The sequence below is a fragment of the Protopterus annectens genome, chromosome 3.part1 (genome assembly GCF_019279795.1).
Source record: "Protopterus annectens isolate FY-2018-M chromosome 3.part1, PAN1.0, whole genome shotgun sequence".
Classification (NCBI taxonomy): Eukaryota; Metazoa; Chordata; order Ceratodontiformes; family Protopteridae; genus Protopterus; species Protopterus annectens.
The window spans coordinates 25859419-25882393 of NC_056732.1; the positions used below are offsets into that span (position 1 = coordinate 25859419).

At 42.8% G+C, this 22975-nt stretch overlaps 1 protein-coding gene across 1 annotated transcript in view; it reads right to left on the bottom strand.

The window, feature by feature from the left end:
• The window catches only part of LAMA1 (laminin subunit alpha 1), a 3417884-nt gene that overhangs the window by 1865321 nt on the left and 1529588 nt on the right, over positions 1-22975 (bottom strand). The window contains exons 21-22 of the mRNA XM_044066516.1: positions 3072-3192; positions 2852-2989 (exon numbers count right to left, since the gene is read on the bottom strand). Of these exons, the coding sequence (XP_043922451.1) occupies positions 2852-2989; positions 3072-3192 (259 nt within the window). The remainder of the gene's footprint in view (positions 1-2851; positions 2990-3071; positions 3193-22975) is intronic.

The window sequence follows — 22975 nt, forward strand, 5'->3', positions numbered from 1 at the left end:
ATATGTGACAGAGTATAGCTTGAGTTTTTTTAGACGGCCAGCATAGGGCATCTGCTTTAGGCCTGTGATTCTTTTAGTGAGGTATTTCTGCGGCCTTTCCAGCTGTTGTAGATGTTTTGTGAGGTACACAACAAACAGGGCGTTGTACTCTTATAATGGGTCTAATGAAGGATAAGTACTGTGGGACAATGACCTCCTTTTTTTCTGGATGAAAAGTCCTTAGTGATGAGGTGTGCCACATAGAAGAATTTCCTGACTGTTGTGGCGATGTGGTTACCTATGTGGTAATTCATGGGTACATGTTTTTTTTCAAAGGGGATAACTATACATTTCTTGGCATTAAGTTTCAGCCCATGGCTCTGGCACCAAGTATCTGTTTCTGTAAGGCCCTTTATGTAGAACATCCACATAATTTGGGGATTCAATAATGGCTCCCAGTTTGCAGTCATCTGCAAAATTTGTTAGCCAGAGTCCCTTAGTGTTGGCCTGTACTTCAGAGAAGTAGATACCAAACAACAGCGGTCCCAGGACTGAACCCTGTGGTACTCTGCTTGTCACTTGTCTGGAGCTGGATCTGGAGTCGGCTACTTTTACAGTCAGGGTTCTGTCAGTAAGCCACAGGACGTGCTTTCTGTCCTAAGGGAGGCAAGGAAACCTACCACCAGAAAATCTTACCTGGCTAAGTGGGAAAGATTTACAAAATGGTGTCTGCACAAGGGAAGGGACCCTTGCTCTGTGGAGGTCCCCCTGGTTCTGTCTTACGTGTAGCAATTGATTTAAAGTGGACTCTCTTACTCTTCTGTAAAATTACACCTTTCTTTTATATCAGCCTGCCTGCCCCTTGACCACACCTTGCTAGCCAGGCTCAACGTACAGCTCTTTCTTAAAGGGGTCTTACACATGAGACCACCAAAGAAACCTATCCTTCCACCCTGGGACCTTAACTACATCTTAGAGAAACTAACCCAGCATCCTTTTGAACCATCTGGGTCCTCTTCCCTACAGATGTGTACATGGAAGACGGTCCTTCTGGTGGCTATCACTTCAGCCAGAAGGGTGTCAGAGTTGCCGGCCAAAATGGCCTGCCCCACCCAGACCATCTTCCACAAAGACAGAGTCAACCTGAGAACCAATCCCTCCTTTATGCCCAAGGTGATCAATGACTTGTCTCTAAACCAATCTATCCATCTACCCACTTTCTTTCCCTCCCCTACTAACGAAGGGGTGAGGATTCTGCACTCCTTGGATGTGCACTGGCAGCTAAGGTTCTATCTGGACAAAACCAAAACCATCAAGAAAGCTAACCAGCTGTTTGTCTCCTTTAGCCCAGAGCCCTGGGCAAGGAAGTCTCCAAGCAAACCATCGCATGCTGGATCAGGAAAACTATCTGCCTCTGTTACTCCCACCATGGAAAGGATCCTCCAGTGGGAGTAAAGGCCCATTCCACTAGAGCTGTGTCTGCCTCCAGGGCCTTCATGAAAGGTCTAGACATGGCATCCATTATGGAAGAAGCCACATGGGCCACTATCCACACTTTCACCAAACATTACAAACTTGACCAAGTTTCCAGAGCTCAGACAGGATTCGCCATGGGACTCCTGCAGGGATTTGTAGAATTCTCCTCATCTACCACCACCTTCTCATCCGCATAAGCTGTGGTACGCTTCCACAACTAGAATACTGCAACACAGGAATAGAAGGACAGAGGAGTTGTGTAAAATCTTACCGTAACCATAGATGCCCTTCTCTTCCATGTTGCAGTATTCCTTCCCACCCACCAGCTCCCCCATGTCATTTTCCTTTACCTGGCCTACACATGCTACAGTAGGACACCAGATCACACACCAGAAAACCACTGGTATTCCTCCTGCTGGGCCTTATTCTCTGCCTGCTGGCCTTCAAGTTCTGAGGATTGCACGTGCAGACATCACATTTAAGGCCCCTGGTTTATGGCCTTACGTGTGACATCCAACGCACACTGCAACAGCCAAGCTGAAGCTTTTGTATAGGAGCCGACGTACGAGTCGCTTGAGGGCAGGAAATCCCACAACTAGAATACTGCAACATGGAAGAGAAGGATATCTATGGTTATGGTAAGAATGGTAAGATTTTACACAACTATTCTTTCAGCATACTTGAAAGATGCAACAAAGCAACCGGTAACAGAATTAGGCTACTGACAAGACAAACTACTAAAGAACAGCAGAAGCTGGATGCAGCATGCTATGTGCCTGTTAAAGTTTGCAGAGTAGGCAGACCAGATGGCTATAGCTTAATGCAATGGAGTAAAAATTAGTTTTGCTGGGAGGAGGGTAGGATGGACAGGAACCAATATGGTCAGAAGGAAAAGACCTACAGAAGAATAAAGCTGAAGAAGACCTGGAAGTAATCATCACACCTAAGACGGCACCACTGTGGCATAGCAGTAAAATTTCCACAGCTCAAGGTTTTTCACTTAAATCCAAACTAACCACTGCTCACTCTTTATGTGCAGTTTTGCATATCCTCCCAATGTTTGTGCGAGTTTTCTCTGAACATTGTTTTATCCCAAAAACATGCTACCCCTCATTATGTTACATTTACCCATGACCTAGTGGACTGGGTCATGTCTGAAAAGGGTCCAAGATGCATCAATTCACTTGCTTGCCATCATTATGACAATAAATAAATAAATAAATAAATAAATGGTTGAAATTTACAGTCCAGTTCCACACATGAAAAAAACACATGGACAAAAGAGAGAATACTGCCCTCTTTACAAAAGGTAAGTACATGATTCTTGTAAGATGTACAACTGCTATCAAACTGTATTATCTCAAGAAGCTGTGGTTTACCAAACTGCAGTTCTTACCTGGCATTTTCCATTTTTGATGTCACATATTTCACTGTGGTTATTACAATGACATGGCACACAAGGACCAATTGGTGGCAAGGGTCCTTGAACTTCCAGCCCACTCATATTTTGCCTGTAATAGCCAGTGTTGCACTCCTAAAAAAGAATAAATATGTTTAACATAACAGTTAGCTCTGAGAATAAGGATGATGCATGTATAATTTGATAACGCATGTACCTGGCATGAAAGTCCTGTATATCCTGGGGGGCAATTGCATGACTCTATAAGGCATGCTACCTCTCTGTCATGATGTTCTTCTTCAGCTTCAGTGGCAACCTCCAATGATACACTGGAAATCCTGCAAACAAAACATAATGAGACAATCCTATTTCATGAGCTACTTATCAGAAACCAAAAAAACTACAATGAATCCTAAATCCAGCCATGAAGACGTCTGAACTACACCTAAGGAAGTTTAATATTAGTGACTACATATGCAGAGCTGTCACCAAACCTGCATGAAACCCTTATAAACCATGCTGTAATACTCTGCATTCTTATCAGTAAATCTGACATAACCATAACCAGCAGCTTCAGCATTTGTAAAGTTTTTAAGATGTGTTTAGCATTTGTAATAACAAACATTGACAGTTAATCTGACATAACCATAACCAGCAGCTTCAGCATATGTAACGTTTTTAAGATGTGTTTAGCATTTGTAATAACAAACATTGACAGTTAATCTGACATAACCATAACCGGCAGCTTCAGCATATGTAACGTTTTTAAGATGTGTTTAGCATTTGTAGTAACAAACAGCGACAGTTTACTCTACTTTTACACCTTGATAAGACGTCAGAAAAAAATCCAATGACAAATGCAACTGTTTTTCCTAAATTTCATTCTCCCCACATAAAGGTACAGAACTCTTGTAATCACAAGGTTGTCAGAACTAGTTTCATATGTTTGTAGACATCTAGCACCGACTGGTGGACAGAAAAGTACACTTGTGTAAGTTGCACTTATGCATAAAGAATAGTTCTGTAAAACCTTACCATAACCATAGATGTCCTTCTCTTCCATGTTGCAGTATTCTTAGTGTGGGATTCCCCGCCTCAGGCGACTCGAACGTCGGCTCCTTTACAAAAGCTTAAGCCTGGTTGCTGTAGGTGCATGGGACGTCACACACAGTGCCATAAATCAGGGGCCTTAAATGCGACATCTGCACACACAGACCTCAAACCTGAAGGCCAGACAGACAGTCCCAAAAAGTTTAATTAGTGATGTCAGCCAGAAATGTCAAGTGTCATATGCTGGCTAGTCTGCTCTTGATCTGGGGTGCAGATTCCTAGTGCCTAAGAGTTATGTCCATAGTCCAAATATAATCCAGGGGGTTGGAGGGAGAGAAGGAATACTGGCAACATGAAAGACAAGGACATCTATGGTTATGGTAAGATTTTACATAACTATTCTATGTCCTTCTATTCCTATTTTGTAGTATTCTTAGTGTGGGAGAGTATCACAGCTTAGTTAGAGGGAAGGGTGGAGGTAGAAGAGGAAGATTCCTGAAACCCCTGCAAGATTGCTCTAGCAAAGTCTGCCCTGGCTCTGGAGACTTCATCCAGTTTGTAGTGTTTGGTGAAGGTGTGAATAGTGGACCAGATGACTGCTTCCATAATGGATGCTGTGTCTAGCCCTTTGTGGAAGGCTTTGGAAGTAGCCATGCCTCTGGTGGAGTGAGGTCTCACCCCAGAGGGTAAGCGCTTGCCATAGTGTGAATAGCAGAAAGAAATGGATTTTCTGATCCAACATGAAATAGTTTGTTTGGAGACTGCCTTGCCCAGAGCCCTGAGATGGAAGGAGACAAACAGTTGGTTAGATTTTTCTGAAGGACTTAGTTTTGTCTAGGTAGAATCTAAGTTGTCTGTGTACATCCAGGGAATGGAGAATCCTCTCACTACTGTTAGATGGAGAGGGAAAGAAGGGGGTAGGTGAACAGACTGATTTAAGGACAGTTCGTTGACCACTTTGGGCATGAAGGAAGGGTTAGTGCGTAAAGTCACCCTGTCCTTGTGGAAGGTTGTGTAGGAGGGCAGGCCATGAGAGTCTGTAATTCTCCTAGCATAAGTAATGGCCACCAACAGTACAGTCTTCCATGTACACAACTGTAAAGTAGCATTCCTAGCTGTCTCAAAGGGGCCAGTGTTAGTTTTTCCAGGACAAAGTTGAGGTCCCAGGGTGGTGGGATGTGTTTTCTAGGTGGTCTGATGTGTAAGACTCCTCTCAGGAAAAGTTTTATATCCACCCTGGATAGCAAAGGGGGGTCGAGAGGCAGGCAGGCTGAAATGGCAGAAAGGTGGGCTTTCACTGAGAAGTAAGAAAGGTCATCCTTAATGAGTTCACACACATAAGCAAGGATTAGGAAGGTTCTGCTTGGCTGGGGTCCCTGTCTTTATGTAGACACCATTTGAAGAATCTCTCCCATTTAGATAAATGTGATTTCTTAGTAGCAGATTTCCTGGCCTCCCTCAAGACTGTAAGCACGTCCTCTGAGTAGTGGTGTCTAAAAGGGATTAGAAGTTTATCACCCAGAGTGTTAGTCCTAATGTCTGTTGGTGAGGATGAATTAAAGTTCCCTTTTGTTGTGTGAGAAGGTCCACCTTGTGGTGTAACTGGTGGTGATTGCCCTTGGCTAATGAGAGAATTAGGGGGAACCAGTGTTGCCTTGGCCACTAGTGAGTCAACAGCAAGATTTTTGATTTGTCCTTCCTGATTTTTAGTAGGACCTTTGGATTAATGGAAAGGGTGGAAAAGCATATAGAAACAGTCCCTTCCATGGAATGCTGAAGGCATCTACTCTCCAGGCAAGTGGAGAGTGATCCTTGGTGCAGACTTTGTTTAATTGTCTGTTCTGGGGGGAGGCAAAAAGATCCACTTGAGGGGGGCCCCACCGATGGACAATGTCTAGAAAGGTCTCCCTCTTCAATATCCACTCATGCTGTAGAGAGGATGTTCTGCTGAGAATATCCACTTGTTTGTTTTCCTGAGAGGGGATGTATGAGGGCTGCAAGGACAAGGTGTGCTGGTGGCGTGGTCCCAAATTTATATAGTTATCCTGCAAAGGAGGTAAGCTCTGGTCCCTCCTTGTTTGTTGAGATACCACATTACTGTGGTGCTGTCTGTGAATATTTGAAGGGGGCCCAGTTGGAGAATAAGAAGCAAAGCCTCCAGGGCCAGAAGAACTGCAGTCATTTCCATTACACTGATATGCTTCTTTTGAAGGGTAGGATTCCATGCCTTCTGTACCCTGAAGCCTTTTGCAGGTGGCTCCCCACCCTACGTCTGATGCATCTGTGTGCATGAATTGGGTTGGGGAAGGCATTTGGAGCGGTAGTCCCGGGTTTTGAAGGATTTGTTGAATCCACCAGCTTAGTTCTGTTTTGAGGCAGGGCAGAATTGGAATTTGTTGCTCCAGGGAGTGTTGGTGTTGTGACTACACATTTTGTTAGGTACCACTGGAACTTCCAGATGTGCATTCTTGGTAAGGGAAGCATAGGAATGTTGGCTGCCATTAGCCCCAGGAGTTGCAGGAATTGCCTTGCAGATATATGGGGTGGCTAGTAAAAAGTTTTGGAAGTGACTGGAGAGAGACAGGACTTTGCCCTGGGGAAGGAAAGCCCGCATCAGGTCTGTCCTGATCCTGCAGCCCCGAAAGATTTTGTCTTGCTGCAGGACTAAGGAGGATTTGTTTAAGTTGAGGGTGAAGCCCAAGTTTTGTAGAAGGGAGGGGGTGAACCTGATATGATTTTGGAGGTGGTCTTCTGTCTCTGCTAGAAGGAGCATGTCATCTAGGTAGGGATAGATTTGTACACCTTGGGTCTTGTAGTAATCAATGGCTGGGGCTAGGCATTTTCTGAATACCCTGGGTGCAGTAGACAAACCAAAGGGCAAGGCTGCAAACTGAAAATGAGAGCAGGTTCCAGTAAAATGTAAGTATATTCTGTTGGAGGGTTTTATGGGGATATAGAGATAAGCCTCCTTTAGATCTAGTGTGGCCATGAAGACCTGGGCTAGGATTAAGGGGAGAAGAGTTTGAAGGGATAGCATTCTGAATGATGGAACTCTTAGGAAGTGGTTTAGGAAGGATAGATCTAGTATAGGTCTCCAAGGGACATCTTTTTTAGGGACCAGAAAGAGACTTGAGTAAAATCCTTTTCCTTCCTGCCCTGGGGGAACAGGTTCTATTGTTCCTAATCTTTGGAGGTCTAGTAGAATGTGAGGAAAGAGGTGGACTTGATTTTGGGGTGGAAAGGGGATGGGTCTTGGGATGGGTTTTTCCTTCCAAGAAAGAAAGTATGCATTTTGAATGATAGTCAGTACCCATTGGTCTGATGTAATGTTTTTCCAATAGGGGAGACAGTGGGGGAGGCGGGCTGACAAAGGCAGATGGGTAAGGCAGTCACGCATTGTTGGGTGCATTTCTATCCTGAAAAGGCTGACTAGGAGTCGGTTCAGAGGTAGCAGGTCTGGAGTAGGTTTGCCTTCTGGTTCCTCTCCTGTGCCTGGTGGAGGAGGAGATGCCAAAGGAAGGAGTTCTCCTGACAAAAGAAGTTTTTGCAGGATAATTCCTGTAATACTTAGGAATAGGGGACACAAGAAAATGCTTGATGTCCTGCAGCTCCTTACTTTTCTCCTGCAGGTTTTTAAAAAGCTCTGCAGATTGCTTGCCAAACAAAAGGTTATGGTCTAATGGGGCGTCCATAATTTTAGTTTTGAAGTCCTCAAGGAGTGGTTGTAGGCAAAGCCAAGAATAACTGCGGAGAGCTGAAACAGAAGCTGCAAACCTAGCCAAGGCCTCTGCGGCATCATAACTGCACCTAATGGAATGTCTTGCTACCTGAGAAGCCAGTGACAGTTTAGATGCTATCTCAGATTTAGTAGGGCAGTCAGGGGTGGCAGCCAGGAGATTGGAGGCTTGTGAAACAAGGTCCAGGACATACTTTACCATGTGTGTCTTTTAATTAATAGCTCGGACGGCCAAGGAGGAGGACGTGTACACTTTTTTTTCCCAGTCCTGTCCATGCTTTTACTATCCTTATCAATTGGCAGAAGAGATGCTGAAGGAATCAGTCTGGACCGCTTTTAAGGAGAGACAGCAATTACTGCAGGGTCTGCCGGGGGGCTTAACTAAGTATTTTTGCTCATCAGCCACTTTATAAAACCTGTCCTGTCTCTTAGGTGCAGGTGGCTGAGAGTATGGATTCTTGGATGCAGAGGTGAAAGCATCCAGATAAGCAGGTAAGACAGGTGGGATGGCTGATGGGGAGGGTGATTCCACCCGAAATAGTTCAAAATGCCTCCTCTGCATGTCAGTCATCTGGGTCATGTCCCATTTGAAGTATTCTTTCATCTTATAATTGTTTCACCATAAATAATATCCTCTGGTGGGTGGTCTCGTTCAACGGATTCCTCATCTGGGAAATAGTACTCCATATGAGAGGCAATCTGTGAAGCATAAGAGATTCGACTCTTCAGAAGATGAGTAGTAAGGTTCTAGATCCTCGTCTCTTACTTGGGTAGTAGGTAATGGGAGAGAAGTGGCAGAGGCAGGCCTAGGACTAAGCACTGGAATACTGGAGGGGGAAGAGGTTGTGGGCCTAAGAGCCATAAAAACCTGCATCAAAGTATTAGTAAATAATTGCCAGTCTGGGACTCCTTCAGGGGTTGGAATCAAGTGTTTGTTTTTTTGTTTCCGCTTAGAAGGTGTAGGTCTGGGAGAAGGCCTAGGTTCTGGGGCCTGAGCTTCATGTAATGGCATCTCGGTCAGTCGCCCAACTGATTCTGGTTCCCCCTCGACATCGGTAGGGACTGACGTCTGTGCTACCTCCCTGGATGTGCAGGTCATGACTTCTGAAGTGGCTTCCTCGGTGGAAGCCATCGAAGCAGATGGTTCAATCAGATGCCCTTCAACCCCTAGATCGGAAGCAGGCGGGATGTCCGATGGCAGAGAAGCAACTGAGGTAGGCCTGGAAACTTTGGTCTTTTTCCATGGTAGTTCAGTTGAAACGGCCAATTCAGGATCCATCCTAAGCACAAGATTTTTGAGTCACTGGTTCTCTAAATATAAGTTGAGGGTGGCCAGACTGCTACGAAGGGTCTTCAGAATGAAAAATTGGCAAATTGAACAAGCAGTATGGTCATGTTACTTCCCTAGACAAAAGATACAACGGTCATGTGTACCTTTATGCAGTATCTGATGCCCACAAAGGGGCTGACATCAGCTAACGATAACAACTACAGCTAGCCAAGCTCAAGCAAAAGAAAGAAAATTTTTCCCCAATGGGGTACTTAGCTTTTTTAGAAGTCTTCAATTTAGGAGCAAAGCGATCAATGTGACATCATCTGCGGCTGAAAAGTTCTGAGGTCTGTGAGTGCAGCTACTGGGCTTAAGCTTTTGTATAGGAGCCGATGTTCAGGTCGCCTTTGGCGGGGAATCCCACACTAAGAATGCTGCAACATAGGAATAGAAGGACATCGGTAGACATTCAAATCCTTCAGTGCTGCAGTAGCCTTCCGGTTCTATCCTGTCAAGGACACAGCATCCACATACCTCTCAACCTCTTAGCACAAGAAAACTAGACACAACCTAAAATAATGGGGGGCAAAGGCCCAAAAGTAGGGACAGATTTTAAATATTGCTCTTATAAACTCAGAAAGTTGTTAGAATAATAGAATTTGTGTTAGCATGCATTTTTTGAAGGATATAAAGTCTGAAACTCAAATGTATATCATTGTTTAGTGACTTCAATTCTCGGTGATTTGCCAGATAACCACAAATTTTATGAGAACAGACTAAAAATATGAGGCTGAGCAACCAGCCAGCTTCCAAAAGCTTCCAACCCCTCCCACGCTGTCACTCAGGCTGCTAATTGGCTGAACCCATTTTGGAGGGAGCTATATAGACAACAATGAATAAAAATCATCAAGATTTTTTTGCCCCTCTAAAGAAAACAGGGAACTCATCATTACTGACATTTGTTGACCGGGAAAGTCCAGCTGGGACAGGAGCCCATTTTCAGCAGAGGCCTAGGGAGAAAAGCTCCAGAAACACATTATGACTGCGCAGTATTTTACAATAATTCACAGAATTTACAGAAATTACTGTATAATAAAGTACAATATAACAAAATCAGAAACAGAGTAATAAATTGTGGGAAGTTACAATATCAGAGAGAAAAACAGTAATTTACAAGATTTTATATAAACACACACACACACACATATATATATATATATATATATATATATATATATATATATATATACACACACACACACACACACACACACACACACACACACACACACACACACACACACACACACACATATATACGTGTGTGTGTGTGTGTTTACTCACACTTTTTTGTTGTAAACATTGAAATAGGTTGAAAGTAAAGAAAGGAAAAGATCACTAGAGGGGTAGTGTCAAGTTAAAATAATAAAGGGAAAGAAAAATCACTAGTGGGGCAGTTTTAAAGGGGTGAGGGGTTAGAATGATAGTTAAGGTTAGTGAGATTTATAGTAAGAACAGAGTTGTTTAAAATAACTTCTAGATCAAAAAGAGTTTTGCATTGGTTTTGATGGGTAAAGACTGGAGTAAGCTAGAGGAAGGCTCAAAGAAAGTAGGATGTTTATCTATTTGGACAGATGCAGGGGCAGAGTTTAGTATTCAGCAGGTAATTCTTTAGGGTGAGTTTAAATTTAGTGAAGCAGCTAATGGTGTTTATGCTGGCTGGAAGTGAGTTCCATAGTTTAGTGACAGTGTATGAGTAAAGTTTCCATTCCAGTTATGAGTTATTTATTTTGAGAGCGAAAGATTCCGGTGGGGCTATACAGTATTAAATGTTCTTAAGGGCAGGGCAGTTGTTTGGACTGTAGACCATTTTGTGTGCTATGGACAGTAGAAAGAGGTTAAGGTGATGTGGAAATTCAATCCAGTTTAATTATTTTAAGGCTTGGCAGTGGTGTGAGAAGTAAGAGCTGCCTGTGGCAAATTTGGTGATTTTATGGTAGCAGGACTGGAGCTTATTTTGTAGAGATGATTGCAGGTTAGTGAAAATGGGGGCACCGTACAATAGGGAGGGGAGTAGGTAAGTGATGGCGAGAGCATTTTTGTGGTGCTGTCCATGAAACGTTTATGTCTCTATAGGGCTCCTAATCTGCAGTGGGTTTTTTAATGGCATTTCCAATATGGTGTTCAAATGTAAGTATATTGTCAATGGTAATATCTACTAGTTTAGCATGGGATATGATTTCAGTTTCTGTGTTGCTTTGGGAGAAAATATGAAAGTGAGAGTCAGGTGAGAGGGCTTTTGCAGCGAAGAGTAGAAGCTTTGTTTTTTTGCTTTAAGAAGTAGTTGCGATTCAGTTAACCAGGCTTCGATTGTGGTGAAGGTATCCTGAGCTATCTGTTGGAGATGATGTAGGTTATTTGAGGAGGAGATGATGGTAGTATCATCTGCATACTGGATAATAGTGCTAACAGGAGAAGCAAGCAGTGTGAAGGTTGTTGGTAAATATGTTAAAGAGTAAAGGTCCAAGTATGGACCCTTGTGGTACCCCAGTTTGGTTGGTTTGGTATTCTGAGAGGGTATTTTGCCATTTTACACAATGTTGCCTGTTAGTAAGGCAGCTATTAAACCATTGGTGAGTGGGTGGGTTGCAGCCAATATTAGAAAGGTGCTGTAGACGTTTTTTGATGACACTGTATTGAAAGCCTCTGACAGGTCTAGTAGTAGTACCGAAGTAATATTACCTGAGTCGATGGATGAATGCACAGTATCCATGAAGGAGATGCCATGTTTGGGTGGGGGTGAGTAGGTTGTTGTGTGCGAGATGGTGAAGTAATTGTTTATGGATGCACTTTTTGAGGAGTTTGGATAGTGGGGAGAGGACAGAGATTGGACGATAGTTACAGGGTTCATTGGAGTTACCTCCTTTGTGAAGTGGGGTGATGATGGATTTTTTTCCAGAGGTTGGGGACATACGATTCTGTAACTCAGCGGTTGATCAGAATGCTAATAGGGTATGCTATGACCTCGGCGACAAGTTTTAAGTATTCTGGTGGGAGGTCATCAGAGGAGAGACAGCATGGTTTTAATTTTCTGAGGAGTCTCTCAATTTCTGTGGTTGATATTGGTTGTAGTGAGAAGAGACTAGATGGTGTAACATTGCTTTGGAGAAGAACTCTCTATGGGGGGGGGGGTCTGAGGACTGCTTTTGTGGGGTACAGGAGGCGGGGGAAAGGAATTTGATAAGGTGAGGGTAGAGGAAGAGGAGTCTGTTAAAAATTTGTGTAAGCTATTTTTAAAATGTGAGTTGAGCACAGTGGCCATTTGTGATGGCGTTTTTTTCTGGACATGGTGACGGGTTTTGTTTGGTACCAGGGGAAAGGAGATTATTGATGCTTTTCCAGAATTGTGTTGGGTTGTTTCTATGGCTACTCAGTTGGTTAAAGAAAAAGTTTCTCTTGTCAGAACATACTAGATTTTTAGCTTTGTTTCGTAACTGTTTGTATCTAAGTAGGTTACATTCATTTTTGTTTTTACGCCATTCTTTCCAGGTCTTGTCCCTATTTTGTAGGAGTTATTTAGTGGTCTTTGTTAGCCAGGGAGCATGGTTTCATTTTACTCTTTTATTATGTGGAGAGGCTAGGTTGTGTAGTATAAGGCATCATCCAATGGGAAAGTTTTTAGTGGGCGCCAATCTGAGAGTTTCAGAATGTTGATAAATTCTTGTTGATCAAAATGTTTTAGGATTCTGGTGGCTTTACAGTTATGAGATTTGGATATATGTGGAGTGGATCTATAAGTGAAAACAGGTAAGTGGTCACTGAGTGTATTGGGTAGGCTCTTTGGATTTGAGTTGGTTCTGAAATAAGATCTATTCAAGGGTGGCTCCTGGAGTATTGCTGTAGAGCATTCTGGTAGCGCTGGTGACGAGCTGGGTGAACATGTAGAGATTTATGCTGTTTGTTGGGGAGTCCGTTTCTAAATCTTGCCAACTGATATTTACATCTCCCATAATAATAGTTTTGCTGCAGACATTTTCTGACATCCAGGCGAGGATGTCCTCAAGGGTTTGGGTATTTTGTCCTGGTGGGATATACAGACTAGCTACGCATAGTTGTTTAAATTTGTTAAACTGTAAGGTTCCTATTAGGATTTCAGCATTTGAAAATGACAGGAGTGTTTTCTGGAAGGGTAGTATTGTGAAACAGTAAGCATAGATCAGGGATACCCCATCTGCTTTTTTGTTGGTTCTATCTTTCCATAGTATGTTATAACCTGGAGGTGTTATTTCAATATCTTGGATTTTGGATTTTAACCAGGTTTCGTGACTGCTAGGATGTCAGGGATGTTTTATGTTAGCTAAGTATGGAAGTTTGTAATTTTATTACATTCACTACGAATGTTTAAGGTTGTTAAGAGTACATCTCTAGAAAATGGAGTTTGGTTGAGTGTAGTTATGCCTGTGGGTCGTGGGTTGGGGTGGATGTCACCACATAAGGATAGTCTGTTTTGGTTGTTAAGGGAGTGTGCTGGAAGAATGTTTTTTTGTTGTCAGTTGCTAGACAGTGTTAGATGACTTTATTTATGGTGGTATAGGGCAATATTTTTAGTTTTGATAATAAATTAATGAAATAGTATACGAGTAGGCTGGGTGATATATTATGGAAGCTGTTTAACAGTTTGTCACTGTATCTGGGAGAAGTTGTAGAAGTACTAGCTGTGGGGTGAAGTGTAGACTTGGGGGAGGTAAAAATAATTAGTAAGCTGAGGGCGAGAGTTAGAAACAGACTGGGGACAGTAGAGTAGGTAGGGTGTGCCATATTTGCAAAATGGATTTAGAAAGGTTTTGGAGTGTGGAAGGTACTGTTATGGGTGGAGAGTGGGGAAGGGAGGGGAGGAGGCTATTGAGGAGGGGGAGGGTACATTCAGAAGTGGATTGTGTGAGTGGGAGAAAGTTGATTGGAGGGGGGAGTTACTGCTAAGTATAAATCTGGGGGGTGCAGGGGTGTGTGGGAAAGGGAGTAGGATAGGGGAGTAGAGTGAGCCCAAAGGGTGAACGGAGCAGGCAAAACCAGCCCAACAGCTGCTAAGAAAAAAATTATCAGTGAGACTTGGAAGTAAAACTGTAGAACGGTAAGTAAATGACAGCTGTAACTGCTAGTTTTCGGGGAGGCTTTTGTTATTACAGCAGCAGTATGCTATGCTTTGTAAGCAGCACTTTCAGCTGGAAAACACTGATTCAATTAGAGTCTCCATGGGGAAAAAAGCTTGACTGAGCCTTGTTTCTACATAGAACAGCCTAAGAGTTATATTTTTCTGCCACCTCATGGCAGAAAGTGAGCAAGACAAACAGTGGAAAAACGGGAAGGGGGGGGGCACTAGCAGCTGCTGTCTGCGAGTGTGCACGCCACTTAATATAAGTAGTACTATGCCAATAAATTGAAGATGTTCACAGGTATTATCGCAGGAAAAGCACCTACATTAGCTTAACAATAGGTTTCAATTCTTATACTGTAGGCTCTGTATGTCCTTAGTTGAGCAGGAAGTACAACAGGCAGCAAGGTGAATGGGACCAGCTGGAGGGAGGGGTGGACCTGCGGAGAGCGAGCAGCATTTCAGACTGAAAAAAAGAGAGTTCAAAAGGTTGTTAGGGGTGTACAGAAGATAGGTTTCTTGAAAAAGGTTGTTAGAGGTGAAAATTATAGACACAATATAAACAGTTTGGTAAAAGGAAACAGACAAAAATGTGATTTGAAGTGTGGCAGAGAGCAGGAAAGCAAAACAAATACAGCCAACAGGTATGGAATAAAAGCAACAGTTAAGCAGGTAATTATATCACTACAGATAAATGTAGTAAAAAAAACTATACTTTTTGCGGGAGACCCAGCTACCATAATATCTGAGAGTGAAATAGAAGACTACACTGGACGCTACAGAATATAAATAAGCTAGAAAATAGCAAAACAAAGTATAAGTACCAGTGTAACAGTTCACCTAATAATATAACTTTTGGCTTACAGCGAAACGCTCTGCCCGTTTAGGAAGCACATGGTTACATTCATGTTATCTATTAGCAAATAAACTGAGACTGGAACACTGTGCTTTACAATCACTACAGGGGGGAAAAAAAAACAATATAATATCTGAATAGCAAGTCAGAAATTTTGGTGTAATTACTTCTGCATGGTGTCAGCTAGTACCTTAGGACAATAGAGATAAAGTACAGTTGTGTACACTTACCATAAATGTAGATGTTCGAGTGTATTCACTGTTGCAGTCATTACATTTGGGTTATCCTGCTTGCAGGTTGCCCTCAGCCGGCCTGAATTCCAAAGTCTTGGGTCCTGCGTCGGCTGCTGTAGCCCCTTCCCCTGACGTCAGGTCATCAGGAGTATAAAAGAAGCAGCCGACGCCATTTTCTTCAGTTTTTCTTGCCCCAGATGTCAGGTGCCCCCAAAAAGGGTAGCCAAACTTTATATATATATATTCAGAGATAGGCTTTCCTTGTGATCCTGCAGCAAATGCCACTAGTAATTGCTCTGTCTTCCTGAAAGCTTTGGTTCTGTCCAAGTAGAATCTAAGCTGTCTGTGTACGTCCAAAGAATGCAGAATTCTCTTCCCCCATGTTCTGTGGATTTGGGTAAAAGGTTGGCAGATGGATGGCTTGGTTAAGAGCCACACTGGACACTATTTTAGGCATAAATGTTGGGTTTGTCCTCAGGGAGACACTGTCTGGATGAAAAATGAAAGGTTCCACAGCCATGAGCACATGTAGCTCTGAAACTCGTCTTGCAGAAGTAAACTGCTAAGAGCAGAGCTGTTTTCCAAGATAAAAACATATCAGCTGTAGCAGCTGGCTCAAAAGGAGGCAGGGTGAGCTTTTCCAAGACATAGTTGAGGTCCCATGCAGCTACTGGTAGTCTTCTTGGTGGCCTTAAATTTTTGGCTCCTCTGAGATACTGCCTTAATAAAGGGTGAGAAAAAAGTGGTGGCTCTGTATTGTAATGAGCCGAAATGTCAGAGGCATGAATTTTAGCTGATGAAAAAGATAGGCCTTTGTCCAGCATCTCAGTTAAGTATTGTAAAATCTGAGGAATATTTGATACCGCTGTATCAGTTTCTTGTGCCTGGTAGCAGGCACAGAATCTCTTCCATTTTGCAGCATAAGACTTTCTAGTACTAGGCCTCCTGGCTTCCAGAATGACATCCATCACAGCTTTACTGAGAGGTGTTTTTTGTAGGACTACATTATCTGCCATGCTACCAAGTTTCATGTCCTGAGTTGGCTGTGCATGATCTGATTGTTTTGCTGGGACAGTAGTCGAGGTATATGAGGTAAGGTCCAAGCCGGGTATAGAGATAAGTTGCTTAGTATTGGATACCAGTACTGGCGTGGCCAGTCTGGGGCAATCAGTATCATCTTTGGCTTCTCCTGTCTGACCTTTAGGAGCACCTTGGGGAGGAGAGGCAGTGGAGGAAAGGCATATACTGATAGGTTTTTCCAGCTGAAAGATAGGGTGTCCACTTTCCATGTTTGTCTGTGATAAGTCCTTATGCAGAATCTTTTTAGTTGGCAATTGTGAGGGGAGGCAAATAGATCTATGTCCGGGCATCCCCATTTCCTTGTTATCATGCTGAAGACTTACGGATCCAGCTTCCACTCGTGGGGATCCATGAGGTTTCCGCTTAGTTCGTCTGCCAGAGTATTTTCCTTTCCTGGCAGGAATTGTGCCTGCAGATGTACTTGGTAAGTCAAAGCTGTGTCCCACGAGGTCATGGCAAGTCTGCAAAGGGGGTAAGAATGTGTGCCCCCCTGGTTGTTTATATACCACATGACCGTGGTGTTGTCTGTCTTTATCAGTAGTTGTCCCGGATGAAGTAGGTCCCTGAAGGCAGTCAGGGCATTTTGAACAGCTAACATCTCTTTTTGATTGATATGTAGATGCATTTGGTTTGAGGACCATGTTCCCTGAATGCCTCTTCCTGCCATGTGGGCTCCCCAGGCATAATCTGATGCATCCGTTGTTAGTGTCTGCCTGGCTGGAGGTAATGTGAATGACTGTCCCTTGTTTTGGTGACAAGCCTTTGCCCACCATCGAAACTCCTGTTGCAGGCAGGGAATGAGAGTAATGACTGTTTCCAGGCTGTGGCAATGTTGAGTCCAAACACTTTTTAGGTACCATTGAAGTTTCCTCATATGCAGTCTTGCATATGGAATTAGTAGGATGCAGGATGCCATGAAGCCCAAAGCCTGCAGAAGTTTTCTTGCAGATAACTGGGCCTTTGTTGCCAACATTTTGAAATAGGTAGTCAGTTGTCTTTGTTTGTCTGGCGTGAGATAAGCCATCTGGGCAGTTGTATTCAAGCTTGCACCCAGGACTGTTATCTCTTGTGAGGATACTAGTTTTGATTTCTTTTTGTTGACTGTGTACCCTAGGCATGATAGAAGTCTTTTCACAAATGCCAGATGCTGACGAAGAATATCCTTGTTCTCTGCTTGAATGAGACAGTTGTCCAAGTAAGGACATATTTGTATTCCTCTTTGTCTGCAGAATGCGATTACTGGTGCCAGGCACTTTGTAAAGACCCTGGGTGCAGTAGATACGCCAAAGGGCAGTGCAGAGAATTGGTAATGCACTGAACAAGCCTTGAATCTTAGGTATCGTCTGCATGATTGTCTGATTGGAACACGCAGGTATGCCTCTTTTAGGTCTAAAGTCACAAGCCAAGCATTCTTGCCCAACATGGGCAGAAGCTGCTGCAAAGTCAACATTTTGAATTTTGGAATATCTAGGAAAGTGTTCAGAATAGATAGGTCCAGTATCGGCCTCCAGGCCTTGTCCTTTCTGGGTACCAAGAACAGTCTTGAGTAAAATCCTTGTCCCTGCTCTTGCTCTGGTACTTGTTGAATGACCCCCCCCATGTCCATGAGGGAAGAGAATTGTTTTTGTGCCTCTGCCCATCGATTTTTTGGCAGATCTGGCCAGCCGTTTGCCTTTGGCATAGTAAGGAAATGGAACTTGTAGCCTTGTGACACTATGTTTAGAACCCACTTGTCCTGGGTTATGATGTGCCAATTTTGAGCAAAAAGTGCTTATTTTCCCCCCTAAGGGTGCTGCCAAAAGATAACTGCTTGGTGCAGGCAGGGGGAAGTCATTGGGTCTGTTTTCTGTATGTTTGTGATCTATCTTCTCCAGCTTTGACGGTAGAAGCACCCCATTGTTTCGGCCTATAAGAACCTTGTGCCTGTGATCTGCCCCTAGGGAGTCTGGATCTGCCCCTTTGAGGTCTGTCTGACACAGGAAAGGACCAATTTTTTGTAGGCCAGTGTCTACTAAACCTAGGTGGCTGTACTTGTAAAAATTCTTTGACAGTTTGCATAGATTTAGCTTTGTCCTCCATTTTCTTTAACACCTCTTCTGCCTTACCACCAAACAAAGTATCATGCTGTAAAGGTGCATCAAGTAATTTAACTTTAACATGATCAGGCAGATTTTGTTCCTTTAACCAAGCATGCCTCCTAATTACAGAACCTGTAACTGCGGCCCTGCAGGAGGCCTCCAAAGAATCAAAACCACATTGCAAAGTATGTTTTCCAACTTGTTCTGCTGCATACAATAAATCCTGCATTTCCTTGTTTAGTGCACATTCAGAATTTAACAACATTTTCTGCTTAAGCAATCCCATGACATGTTGCTGATACTTACGCATATGAAATTGACAGTTTAAGGCCCTTATAGCCAAAGTTGCAGATGTGTAAACCTTTTTTCCCCCATCTATCCAGTGCCCTTGAATCTCTGTCAGAGGGGGTTGGGTTTTTTGCAGTGGAAGCCTTAACTCCCTTTGGACCATGTGAAATATTTTCTGGGTCAGCAGCAGGGTTTGTAAAAAGAAATTTGTGTGAGTCAGGAACCCTGTAATATCTGTCAGGCCTAACAGGAGCTGGGGGTAAGGAGTCAGGGGTCAGACTAGACTCCGAAAACACATCATCTACAATGTTTAACACAGGTGGAATAGCTAGAGGCCTGTGCAGAGGTAGTAAAAGAAAATCCCTGAGCCTCTTTTTAGATTCTGAAAAATCCTGGCTCTCCCAGTGGAAATTCTCCGTCATGCTATGCAGGGTTTCCCTAAAGGAATAGTCCTCAGGAGGAGATGCTGAAGGAATAGATTCTTCAGCATCAGAATCCTCATAGTGGGGAAGAGAATATTCCCGATCAGAAGAAATAGAAACCTGATCTGAAGATTCATAGTCAGTGTCTTGCCTAGGCCTCTTATCAGGAGGGGGATGGGAACCCCTGATCAAGGTAATCAAGTCTTCGGCCACTTTGAGCATCTGTTTTTTGGGCATAGAGGCCTGTCCACATGGCTCTTGAGTTTGTTTTCTTGCTTTAGAAGGTGCTTTAGTCTTTGCCTTTGATGCTGAAGTCATTTTAATGTAAAGATGTTTAGGTCTGAATACACCCTCAGAAGCCAGTACCTGCTCAGCGGCTCCGAACCCATCTGAGGGATTAGTGTCCGAGGCTCCATTACCTTGAGTATCCAGTGGCATGGCCGACTCCACGTGGGAGTTGGTAGCGGCCTGCGTCTCTAAAGTAGCGGGCGTCAGGGGCTGCGAAAGCGCCTCACTGAGAACTGGCGAACCGGTGACTGGCTTAGGGGAACCTTCATCGTCGGTTTTGGGCCTCGATTGTTTTTCTTTTTCTTTGCGTTTTTTGTAAACTCCGGTAGTCGGATGGCTATCCAACGACATTTCAGGATAATTAAACCAGCGTCCAAAAAAGTTTAAAGCAAAATCATACCGACGCTTAATAGTGTGTTGGTTAAATCTAGCACAAAACCGACAACCAGTAACGTTGTGATCAGGGCCTAGGCAAGGAATACAGTTAGAATGAAAATCCTTATGAGGTATTTGCTTTCCACAAGAAATACAATTATTAACTTTTTCTGACATCGGTATGGAGCAAGAAAAAAGTTTCCCCAACGGGGTACTTAGCTTTATTGAAGACTTCGGATCTGAAACTCAAACACGAAAATCTCAGGAGTCGGCCGACCAGCACTTGCCAACTGCTTCTGCTTCGGGCACCGCGCAGCAAGAAAGACTGAAGAAAACGGCATCGGCTGCTTCTTTTATACCCCTGATGACCTGACGTCAGGGAAGGGGTGACAGCAGCTGACATAGGACCCAAAACTTTGGAATTCAGGCCGGCTGAGGGCAACCTGCAAGCAGGATTACCCAAATGTAATGAATACAACAATGAAACACGAAGAACATCATAAATACAACACAAGAATCACTTAAGTGGCGAGCACGCAGCACTGTGGAACAGGGGAGCATCTACTGTCAATGATGGTATTTTAAAATAGTGCTACATTAAGCCACGTTAAGCAGCTTCCCTATCTAGACTTTCTCTATATACAGTACATATATACTACACACACACACACACACACATAAATGTATATATATATATATACACACACACACACACACACACACACACACACACACACACACACATACACGCACACACGCACACATCCCACAACATAATGAACAAGAAAGGGGATGGTGAGTGGGTGTGGCCACTGCAGCACTGAATAATTCAAACAGCTATTGTTATAGGTAAGTGCAACGTACACAACTGTACTATGTCATTCTCACTACTGTAGTAACCTATGGGTAGGCTACCAAAGTTTATCCAACCTGGGAAGAGAAAAAAATAAGGGTTCAGGAGCCCCCAGAGAATGGACTTAGCAAAGCCAGCTATGGACCAGGAAAAGGAATCCAGCTTGTAGTTCTTTGTAAATGTATGGATGGAGGACCAAGCTGCTGCCTCTAGAACACTTATATAGTCCATCCCTTTCCATTATGTCATCATAGAAGCCAAGGCACTAGTGGAATGTGCCTTACCATTACATAGAACAGATTTTCCATGGTAAGAATAAGAAAGAATAACAGATGACAAACACCTAGAAATAGTGTGTTTAGACACTGGATGACCTCTTTTAAACACTTTCATCAAATCAGCACTTAAGACACAGTCACACATATATTAATGGAAAAGAAAAAACACATTAACATTTTTTTCCATTTACACACACACTGCATGCATTTTACTTTTGCAACAACTGCTTGAAGTCTAACATTACATAAATTGCTAAATTCCTACCTATCCTTGAACTTCAATCTTCCTCTTCTGAAACATTATTCTGCATGTTTTGTTCTCAAAAATTCCATTTGTTTTTATGTGATTTGCTCCTTCCTTTTCCTAAAGATCCCTCTTCCAATTCTTTTGACTCTTTTACAATATTCAATACTTCAAATACAGTTACTTTAGATTTTAATTTCCATTTTCTAGTAATTGCTTTTTTGTCAGCAAACAGAATTAAATGTAATAAGGACTTACTATTTCTAAGCAATTCAGATCCTGTGTCTCATCTCAAAATAATAATTTCCTTAATTACAGGTATTTGCTCCCCCAGTATGTCAGACAGAGTACTCTGCAGAGAATTTTTAATATGTGCCAACTCATTACACAGTCAAAAAACAAGTTCCCAGCTACCTCTTTCTTCCCCATCACATGTCCAATATTTGAAAGATTCTTTGAAATCTGCTGTTGCATGTCTCGTGTATTCAAATCTGATATAGCAGCTGGGTACGTGTTCAAGTTGTTTACTGTACATAAATACATCAGGAGTTGTAACTGGAACATGTACTTCGAACTTTATAAACTGACTTTTTACTTAAAACACTCTCACATGTGCATCTCCATTCATGCCTGCACTCACTCTGGCTGACTATACAAAATGGCACTGACCTTGCACATGCTCAGTAACTTATATGCACATGCTATCGAGCTACAGTGGCTGACTAGGTTCAAGATACACTCTGATCTACATCTGCTTACAGTTTTAAAATACCTAAACAAACAGGCGATATTGTACTTGAGGGCCTCACCAAATGTGCAGTAGCAAGCCCCGCCCAAAACCCACCCCCCCATGATATGTCATTCATGAATATGCATTCCCTCCGAACATACAACAAAATGTAAAAAAGAAAACAATACTTTCACAAGGGGAGTCCTTACAAATACAATATTGCCAAAAAATGATTACATCTGTGCTTATTCTGAATACAGTTATTTTATTAGCACACTACGTTCCACGTTGTGACCCCGAGGAGGAAGCTTTAGGTAAGACTGTGGTACTTTCTTTCTATGCTGTTATGTCCACTTCTTTTATTACTGGTTATTTCAGCTTACACACACACACACTCGTACCTACATTTTTCTTTTGAGACCACACACACACACACACACACACACACACACACACACACACACACTCGTACCTACTTTTTTCTTTTGACACCGGACCGGAACATATATATATATATATATATATATATATATATATATATAAAGGTAAATGCAATAGATACGACTTTTGAAAAAGTAGCATGAAGTCTGGCTTATTTATAATAGCGATTAATACAGCTATATTTGTAAAAGCCGCCGAGTATTGATGTTTTATAAAACTTCCTGAATTAGTTCTGTTTGACTCAACGCACAGTGAAATGATTGTTTTGAGAATAGGACAGTCACAGGCCAGTTTTTCGTAATTTACAGACTATTGCACAGCCCGGGTCACCGCATCTGTCACTCAATTCTCGACATGCCCACTTCTGCACGATTTCCAAACAAAAATCCTAAACCTTCAGGACTGTTGCATATTTGGGAGCCAAACTTATGTCTTCCCACTGTTCTTTTGTAAACTGCCTTTCCAGTCTCCCTTCCCAATGTTTTCTAACCTCCTCCGATTGATTCTTATAGTTATGATGCAATATTTTACATGCCCAGCTAATTATCCCATTTATAGCAGCAGCTTTTGCTCTAGATTCAACTAAAAGTGATACTAGAGCAGGTCTTTCACTTAGGACTCCTCTATCCCTTTCTCTATCTATTCTCAGATATCAATCCCAATAGGGAAGGCAGTATCTAACTTGCAGTCCAAACTTCTTTTGGCCTCATCCCACTTTATTACCTTAACTCCCCCTAGTTAACTGCT